This window comes from Cariama cristata, unplaced genomic scaffold (genome assembly GCF_000690535.1).
Source record: "Cariama cristata isolate BGI_N322 unplaced genomic scaffold, ASM69053v1 scaffold1615, whole genome shotgun sequence".
Classification (NCBI taxonomy): Eukaryota; Metazoa; Chordata; class Aves; order Cariamiformes; family Cariamidae; genus Cariama; species Cariama cristata.
In genome coordinates, this window is record NW_009616749.1 from 71316 (window position 1) to 82027 (window position 10712).

Consider the following 10712-nt stretch of genomic DNA (forward strand, 5'->3'; position numbering starts at 1 on the left):
CCCCCCGCCCCGTCACTTTCTCTGACCCAGAGTATGAATCTTAGCACATGAGATTTCCATGGCTCTCTTCAGTTGTTGTAACATGAATGGAATTTGTTAATTGCCTAAATGATTTGCTGCAATTCCGTCCAATCTGTTTACCCTTTGGACTCAAGTACTAAGGCAAACTCCTTGATGTGAGACTCTCCTCAAAAGCCTGAAAGGGAAGAAAGAGGAGTGGAATGCACCATGAGAATCCTTCCCAAGTACTCCAATCTTTCCACACTTTGATAGGGATTACCATAATGATCCCATACACTGATTTCAGGTGAATTACCACAATTCTATTCAGAACAGCACATAGCTGTACATCATCACATGGCGCTGCAAAATATCAGTCTTTGAAGAACACAGCTGTAATGAGAGCAGTGCATGTTTTATAGAACTCGCTGCAAAATAAATATTGCACAGAAAAAGACGCCCTCAAATTAAAATCAAAAAGACATTTAAAGTTTGGGCATTCTTCATTACGGGAAAGAATCTTCCACACTGAGGCCACTATCCATCAGAAAAGCTCCATCTGTGTATAATTATTTCTGATAAATGATATTAAGCTTCATTAAAGAGGTAGTGGGGATATGAGGGAAGACAGAGAGCGCTCAAGCTGTAAATAAATCTCTCCACTGTATTTCACTTAAAATCACCCCAGCAGGAAGTCATAAAGAACTTTTTTTATAGATAATATTTTCAAATGCTCTGCAGGCTGTGCTGCCTAATATCCATCACCTTCAGTGTATGTTCACAAGCTTGCAGCAATTCAGGATGAAGGACACTATTTAATTTCCTTCCCTCCTTCCCATCCCTGTAATCACCTTCCCACTCACCCCCAAGTCCTTCTCAGCCACCACAGAAACACTTCATTGTAACACAATTTAATTCCTAACTGAACAAATTTTCAGAAAACCCGACCCAGTGAGCACTGGAGAAGCCCCCTGCAACACCAAATGGTAGAACCTGGCTAATAAGTCAGCAGAAGTGCTGAAGCCCCCTGCCCTGTCAAGGCCCAAATGTGTTGCTGAAGGATAATGTTTTGCTGAATTCTCTAGGAAGGTTGTTTAAGGCTTTGTTTTTACAGCAGACTACAGGTACAGGTTTCCCCTGAAGAAGCGCTGGACAGAAGGAAGAGATGATGGGTGGTCAGCAGCAACTGTGTATGCGAAGGAGAGACAAGAGTTACACGGCAAGTTTACTCTTATTACAAGAACTGGTATCAGAACATTCACATTTGAACCCTGCTGTATTTCTGACAATATTCTCACATACAGATAGAAAACAGTAACTCAATTTAAAAATTTTATGTTAGTCTAATAAACTACCACAAACCCAAAATGACACTTTGTCCACAGCCAATCTGCATAAGTAATAAGAATATATATGCAAAGTCTACATAGCTGTAAACAGAATAAATACTTCAGCAACTCAGCAAAATCATCCTATGCAAATAGTTAACATAACTGAAAACAAGTGTTTTCATATCAAGTGTAGCATATCAAAGATTTTTTTTAGTCCTAGTGCTTTGTCAGCATTGTTATTTCCAGCAGTTGCCTCAATGTTGAAGAACCGGAGTAGCTCTCACAGATTTCCTACTAGAAAGTAAGCATGTTTTTCTTGCAATGTGTACCTCTATTTACCAGCCACAATGTAAACTAAACTCAGCTCAAGAGAGATTCTCTCCATAGAGCACCTTCTAAAATAAAGCTACAGTTGGAGGAAAATGGAATTACACATTTGAGCTTAAGTTGTAGAACGCAGGTTTTAAAACTCAATATACTAGACACAGGATGAACTTATACAGAGATTTAGAATAATTTAAAAGACAACTTTGTCTCACTGTGTCTGCTAATCTTTAACATCTCAGCTTACTTTCAGGGAGAACTTTTGCCTGACAGAGTTCGAATAAAGAAGAAAGATGGGTCATGAAAGAAGATATGAATTACCACATGAAACTTAAGTTTTATGCAAATAACCTAGCAGCAGTCTAGACAAATGTACATTACAGTCAGTGCTATGTGCAACCGCAATAATTAAAAATCAAAAGATTTTAAAGTCAAATTTCACAAAATGAGAATGCCTCAAAATTGTAATTAAATTGTACAGCTGTTTGAACTGCAGTATAAAGTTAGTTAGAAAATCCTGCGACCCCTTTTAATTTGTTCTTCGGTTAAAGCCACCGATGTCTATTTTGTGAATAACTTCTAACCTTTCCCTTCGCCCCAAAAGACACGTCATTTACTTCCAAAGGAGTCAGTGAAACCTAAGCCTGAGAACAAAGCACAATGTTTATGCCTCCTTAGCTGTCACTTAGGACTCGTGCACTTACATTCCTCTTTGCTCGGTGAAGTTACATTCAGTTCTGTCAAAAGTTGCTGGTTGGAGTTAGTGGCCTGCGTGGTTAGAGAGGTATTGCTGTTGTCACTGTTCGTTTCTCCAGAGAAGAAATCTGACTGGTTGTTGCTTGTGCTGGGAGTAGAGTCATCGTCTGGCTGCTTCTTCTGGAAATCTATCAAAACCAAGATTTCATACGTCATCCCACTTGCTCAACCTAATAATCCAATTCTATGCAAAAAAACAAACAAACAACCCAGCATAACAGAAATAACCGCAAAACACTGCCAGATGCATCATCATTCTGATCATTTGCATACCTCATACAACAAAAAGAGTAGCCTTCAAGTTTTTACTTCAGATTTAAAATATCTTAAAAGTATTTTGTTGAAGAACAACAAATATTTTCAGAACTACACAAAGATCTTGTTTCCCCAGCCATTCAAGAGCATCCAAAGCTTATCACTGCGTATATCAGTATACAGCACATGGCATCATTTTAAAAATAGTTCACACAAAGCACCTAAGAAAAGCATAAAGGAGCAAGAACTATATGAGGGAAGAAGGCATGTAATATAAGGATAAGGAAATGCTACACTTCCCTAAAAACAATAGTTCTCGCTGCTGCTAGAGAAAATCCCACCAGAAATGGTTTTGGCGAAGCTAGCACAGACAGTTCTGGTTCCACGTTTGCGTGGGGCAGCTGATGAGGGATTTCCTCTGCATCACTTGTTTGATGGGGGTTTGGGGTGTGTCTCGAGGGGGTGGTCTCCTCCTTCCTTTTTCCTTCTCTTACTCCAACATTGGTATTAAAAGTTGCTCATTGATCTATGACCATAGAGTTAGATATGGGAAGTAAACCACTGCAATACATTGACGCTATGTATAAAAGATTTGGTTTCAATGTTTGCCTCTTCTCTTCCCCCCCCAACCCCGCTCCTTTTTGGTCAGCAAGTGTAAAGTCACCCTAGGTCTCCAAACTGCCCCCACAGTCCAAATCCTATGACTTTGATAGATGCCATCCTCAGGCTTGCCAGCCTCCAAAGCAGATTCAGGTTTGAGGGGAAATATTCTTTTCCTTTTTAAGTGCAAATCCTCCTTTGAGGGCTTTTCCCCAAACCCACAGTTCTGATACCCGATGGATCACAGCATTAGTCTCAGTTCCTATCAGCTACACTACTAGATTTCAGTCTAGCACAGCTCTGCCCTTGGGGAACACCCTCCCAGGCAGGTGGGTTTTGGTTTGCTTAACAACCAGTTACTCTGTCACGAATGAGTACTCTCACAAAGCAAAGGCATCTCTTCCTCGTAAAGAGACAGTTAAAGATGAAGTGCATCACCTCTTGGTATTCTTAAATACATTTTTTTTTTTTAAAGTGACATACAAAGGCAGAATTTATTCATTACGCAAACACATACATAAAGTAGTATTTCGTTGCTCATTATTATTATTTCATGACAGAGAGGAAAACAGAGCAGTCCATAAATATTTGTGGATGACGACCTGTTAGAAGCATGGGTCACCAACATGACTTACTGGGCTTAGGAAGCACTACAGTCAAACAGTCCCTAAATGCTAATTTAGGAATTAAGTGATTTGCCAGAGAAATTAAGCTGTAGCTTCTGTTGTGGAAGAGTCAGACAGAAGTCCAGCTTGGAGATGAACAAGCTCAAAGCCAGGGAGGAGGCAGTAGAGAGGAAATCAGCCACCTCCACAACACAGCTCTGAAAAACCCGTGGGATGCTTTTTGTCAGGGATGTTATCGGACCCGGGAAGATGTCTACTCAGGACTCGCTAGTTACCAACAAAGTTTCACCCAAGTTGGGCTCCTGGATATTATTAGTGTGTTCGTGCAATCAAGAAAGATTAAAGCATTTGGGATTCTGCACCAGCCACAATCAGGCCTCTGCAGCAATCATAACTGGAGCTACCACCCCACAAGATACCCAGCTCTTCACGCCTCTACAGAGATCACAGGCCTGACAGAAGGGGAGCTCACAGCTGGAGACTTTTTGGGAACCACTGGTCTACAACCAGTACAGAAAATAAATTAATATCTCACATTTCCTGCAAATACAAGGTGGCTACAAAGATTTTAAGTGTTTTACATGAGATTGCAGCCAAGGCAGTGCACAGAAGTAAAGCTGTGCAGTGTGCATGTACCAGAAGTGGGAACAACTCTATCTTCAAGGAGCAGAGCAAAAATAACGGTTACGCTCAATATTATACACTATGAGCAATCTATAAAATGCATTAAAAAAGAAAGTGTAGAAATACAGAACAGCAATAGATACTATGAAATGTATTAAAATTCAGCAAGTTAAAAATTCTCAGCCAGTGTATTTTTGGGTTTTTTGCTAGACAGCTGCAAATACTTTACTCAGGCTGCATTAGCTCAGTGTCATCCACAAAAGGCATTTACAGAGAAACGTAAAACATTTTTACAAAATGGTCTATATAATAAAAGTCCTGACAGTCCTTTAATGACAGTATGGTAAGTACTGCTACTACATTGTGTCTCCCAAAGCTGCAAGTTGAAGAGCACATTGACCAAGGTGTCTTGGATCTTTTTTTTTTTTCCTCTGAAAAACTATTCACTTTTACAACCTATTGATAAATTCTCCAACTTGAGAGCATAAAAGGCTGTCAAAAATGGTCATTCAGTGACGGTATTTCCCAACAAGCTTCCTAGTGAAACAGTTCAGAGCTGTCACACAGCAGCAAAGTCCACATGGCAGTTAAATGCTCTTTGCCCTCATGAATTCGTGTTCAGAACTAACTTTTACTCGGACTGCAAATCAATTAACTTTTCAGAAAAGTCTTAGCCTGCTCAGTGGTGTGGAGCCTGAGAACATCTCCCATTCCCCCTTTTTCACTGCAGACAAGAGTACTTGAGGGAAGCGTTGAGACTGCTGATCTCAAGCAGTCGAGACATACCAACTGCAACTGAAGTTGTACTGCTTACTTGCACTACAGCAAATTACTAACAGGTGCCTTAGTAAGGTGGTGTCGACAGCAATACAGGACCTATTCAGTAGCATAGTTTCTACAACAAAATTGACCTAAATGATTAACAGATTTCTGCAATATTGCTTTATGATTGGTGGTCCAGTATTTACCTAGTACAAATACCTATCTAATGACATACTGGATGAGCTGTATTATATTTCTTCTGTGTAGCAGTGGATGGCATTTGGCTTCTGTTAACCAGGACTCTCATCAACACAAATAACTTGCAGATCACCTTGATCTCCCCCCAAGCACAATAAAGGCTGGCAACAATTACAGGAAAGTTGTGTCTGAATAAATCCAGTTCAGCCTTAACTACTTAACAAATAAAACAAACCAAAAATACATACACAATACAGGCAAGATCCTGGCAAGTTTTGAAGAGGAGGCTTTATTCTGATTAAAATCAGAATGTAATTCTGTTGACAGAAAACAATGACCTCTCCTAATAGTCTCAACAAGGAAAAAAAACAGAACAAGAGCTAGCAAGACTTTAATCATCATTTCCAGAAGTTTCCATTTAACTAGAGATGCATGTAAAACACTATCATGTAAATTAATTTTTTTCTTAATTTTTACTGAGACTTTCACTATGCTAGCAAAATCCGTGCTGAAATGCACAATGATGGACCAAAAATCCATCACATCCACATTCCCCTTTCCTGGTTAATGAAATGCAACTTTGTAACTTTTTTACAGAAATGTCAACTGGTACACAGGTTTAGTGGAAACAAACTGTCTCCATTTGTCAGAAAATATGTTTTCTTTTTCTTCTCAACATTGTCTCCTTTTGTCCACTGCCTTCAGGTTGGTGGTGGTGGTGGTTTTGGTTTGTTTGGGGTTTTTTTTGGTTTGTTTGTTTTCTGTGGTTTCTTTTTGTTTTGTTTGTTTTGTTGTGGGTTTGGGTTTTTTTTGTTTGTTTTGTTTTGTTTTTTTAAAAACTGCAAGATATCCTAGTGTTAGTTACAAGGTAGAGCCATCACCAAAACAAGATGTGAAAATTAGCCATTTCCTGCATGGGGGAATAACAGAAGGAAAGATCTATCAATAATATGCATGAAATACATCTAAGAAAATACCACTGCATAGTAGAGAGGCTGGTAGTTGTAAGCAGCAACACTGTCAGTCTTCTAGCTCCAAAATCCTTTTGCTTTGTTGAGTTTATGGGTTGCACCCAGCATTTCAACTAGCTGAGCAGGAGCAGAAAATCTCAGGCAGGGCTCTCATGCACTGAATGTTAATAGTAAGAGTGTTCTTTTTGTTTTGCTACTTAGGATTTGTTTGTAAACAAAACAATTACTATATGCACATACAGACATGATACAAACATTTCATATTCTATAAATACAACGAATTCAAATTATTTAGACTAAAAGAAAGGCAAGAAGCCAGATTTGTTTTCAGACTTTAGAAGACAAGTTCTTTGGCAAGACAATCTTTTGTCCACTCGGATTCATAAAATAAGATCGATAATGAAAGCCACTGCCTTTACAGCTTCTGATTCTAACCCGTAAAACCAGAGGTGCCACACGAAATCACATCTTCTGCACAGGACAAACTCCCTAGACCATTTGTCCAATTACCGTTACCAGGTTAGGGTGAGCAACCAGAAAGACCCCATCTTCCCAATACGTCCATTTTACCCGTTACCTCAAGATCAAACTAACAAATATTTCGAACATCCAACCTCTTCCATCACCTAAAATACTCCAGATTCTGTGACACAAAAAATCAGGCCACTCCAATTCCACTATTTAGTTTGCTTTAGCCATCAATGTCCAACAATACCTGAGGAAATAATTGAGTCTTCAACTTTTGCTTAACCGTAAGGGCTCTGTAACTAAGCAGGGAACAGCCCTTCAGCTTCTGGTGAGTAATTTCTATGACTACAATCAGTTGACACTTGTGGTAAAGACAAATACGAGCAATATCAGTGTGTCATAAAGTATTTTATTCTGAAAAAGACAGGCATGTCAAAATATTACATGAAATTACATATTACTAAGCCAGAGTTTTTTCTCATTTGCATTCGTGCTACGGTATAAGAAATCATAAAATTTATGAAACTCCCAAAGGGTCTTAAACTGAAGCTCTCCTTTTGGCTTATTTTAAGGGTCAAGGTTACAAACAATTCCTATGCTCTGGATAGATGAAAACATACTAGCGGAAAACATACTAGCGGAAAACATACTAGTGGAAAACATACTAGCGGAAAACATAAGAGATGTTTTCATTAATAAGAAATGGGTTCATTCAAATAAATTATGGATGTTGCAAGAAGTGTCAGAGCAGACAGCATGCTAAGAGAAGAAAATTAGAGTCTTTAAAGTAATTATTTTCGTTGATAGGCAATATTACACCACTTCTTTATTCTTCAGTCCTACAGCTCCCACAACTTAGCAGTGTGAACTAGCAGAAAAGTTATTTGGAGAGTGTTTGCTTCTTACACTGCATTAAACATGCAACCTGCACATTTTTTATTACCAGAGCAGCTTGTTCTTTTACAGAGCACAAATTAATGTGTTAGTGTCACATCAAACGTCTACTAGTCCATTAGTATCCCAGCATACACAATAGACTTTTACTTTACTCAGTCTAATCAGAAAACAGTTCCACACTTAAAAAGAAATTGCATTTTGAAAGTACTCTATGGGAAGTAACACAAATATTATGACATTGAAACTACTACAGTGAAATGTTTACTTTAAGTTATTGTATAATTATTTTTTTTTCTTCATATACCTGGAAAAACCGTTCATATACTATCATGGAATAGTACTGCAAGTCCTAAAGATTTTATTTACTTATTTACTGAGAATTCTTCACTGGACTTTTCTGGTTCATAGCTTACTGAAGGCATTTCAAGTGTCACTCAAATCTAACTACATTTTGCATAATAAATTAGTGTGAAACTGATAAAACCTTTCCTTTAAGTAGATATCTGAATGCAATCTAAAGCTCCAATAATGGACTGGCAATAAAACTCAACTTGGGAAGAGAAGATTTTTTTTTTTCTCCTTCTTTTTAAATAACAGACAGAAAGCTGCACTAGCCCATTTGCAAAATAAAACACAGATACCCTGCCCCTAGGGGAACGCATCGTAGAATCTGCCCAAGCATTTGTACTACAACAAGAAAACCAAAGTCATTAAACAGAATTAGAGGGAAGTACTGTACAAAATTATAAATATATAAACAACATATAACATATACACATATATAAAAAAATATTTCTAATACATCTGGAATAATAATAGCAATAGGTGGATGAATTGAAAATTAGACGGGAGAGTACAAAATAACTATTGCAGCATATTCTTCTGTGACGTATCAGCAGAGCTCATCACTTTCACAGTTAAGCACAAAGTACAGGTAGAAATAACAAACCAGCAAAAATATTAGAAAGATGATTTTCTATACAACTGAACTTTATTTATAACTGTGAGCACACGTGGTACAGGAGAGCCCTTCAGCTTTTAGGATTTTTATTCATAAATACTACTTTTTTTTTTTTTTTTCAGTTTTAGTTCATGAAGACAAACTGAACTGAGTTCTTTACACTTAGTTATCCTTCATGATTCCTATGCTTTTTAAAATGGCAACACATTATTAATGAGAGTTTCAAATAAATTTGTGATTTGCATGTTGCATATACTGAGTTTTTCATATATATTTCATTTTCTTTTCAAATAAGCAGGAAAAAATACTAGAAAAAGGGCAAAATAAACATAAAAAAAAAAAAAGATGGATCTGCAAAGGTGGTAAACAGACAGTGAGAACCTAGCTGTAACTACATGTATTTATCATTCAGGAATTAGGATCAAGTTTTATATAAGACTGTCATATTTGTAAATTTACCAGGATGTTTAATACGATCAAGTTTTTTGGTTTTTGGGGTGGGTTTTTTTTGGAGGGTTTGTTTTGTTATGTTTTTGCAGGAAGGCTGATGACATTGAGGTGGTTTTCTATCAAAAAGATGACACCTCTTGCTTAAAGCTGACATTCCATAATAGGCCTTCTTTGTCCTGGCTTTATATAATGGTTCTCCCCCAAAGCTACAGAGGAAGCTCCGGATCTAACTATTAGCTTTTGCCTGTTATTTATCAAGAAAATTAATGAATAACTAATAAACAAAGACAAGCAAAACAACAAGCATAACATTATTACAAATGACCTTCAACTTAAGATCCTGGTCATTAATAAATATATATGTAGACATCTTTTTAAGAAAGAGAAATGCAGTTTTGTGTAAAAGTGAATAGAAGAATCTACAGTAACTGCATTAATCAGATTTCTAACACCTTACATGACTACCATGAAAAAAAAAAATTTTGCCATTTTTACAGCACATGATCCCACCATCTCCAAAGTAGTTACAAAATCCTGATTTGATGAAAAAGGAATTTCATTATCATCTACACAAGTATCCTCTGAGAGCAGTCTCCCCACAGAACACTCCTTGCTCTGCTTGATAATAACAATTTGCTCACCGTAGCTATTTCAGTACTGACCAGTAACTAGTCACTGAAAACCCCTGTAAATAACATTTTTAAAACCCTCGTGTCACATTTCCTATTGTTACTTAAAGTAGCATGCTTACATTATTTCAGCGAAAATTTCATTATTCCATAAAACTCACCAACATAAAGAAGAATAAATATTATTGCCTGTCATCACAGGATCCAAAGTCCTGAAGCTATGAAGAGTAAACCACTACTTTAACAATCCGCTTTAAATTTCCTGTTACAGAATCCCTCAGGTTTGCGGTTAGCATTCATACTTTAATTCATTACAGAGCATGTACAGTGAGAAAGTACTATATAAAGGTGCTATTACATTGCAAAACCTGAAACCAATTAGGGGCTAGCTATACAGCACCTGCATCTGACACCGGAACTAGGAAATTAAGACAATTTATTACCCAACTAATTGAGACTCTATGGATTCTTGAATACATATCAAAGGATATTGGTAATAATCCAACCCAAGGGGAAAGTATGAACTTTAAACAAACTGTGCAAAACAAAGCAACCACTCCTTGATCACGACTGCAAGAAATATTTTATATTTCAATGATATGCAGAGTGGGAATTCATTAGGAAGAACACGTACCAAAACAGACTACTAGTAAAACACCAACTGTGTGGGCAGCTTGCCATGGACTCTTACACACTGCCACTGCAAAGGATGGCAATGACAATAATTTGACCAACTCCAGTGAGAAACAAGAAAAGAAACTCTGGTACTCAACAGTCAGGAAAAGTAAACTGATATAAGGTTATGGAATTAGTCTGTAAATCTAACTGGCTGAAGCCATTTGAAGGATCCATTTGGCACT

At 37.4% G+C, this 10712-nt stretch overlaps 1 protein-coding gene across 1 annotated transcript in view; it reads right to left on the reverse strand.

Annotated features, from left to right (window-relative positions):
- ZFAND3 (zinc finger, AN1-type domain 3) overlaps window positions 1–2567 on the reverse strand; it is a 51495-nt gene extending 48928 nt beyond the window's left edge. The window contains exon 1 of the mRNA XM_009700262.1: window positions 2360–2567. Coding sequence (XP_009698564.1) covers window positions 2360–2567 — 208 coding nt within the window. The remainder of the gene's footprint in view (window positions 1–2359) is intronic.
- Window positions 2568–10712: the final 8145 nt, after the last annotated feature.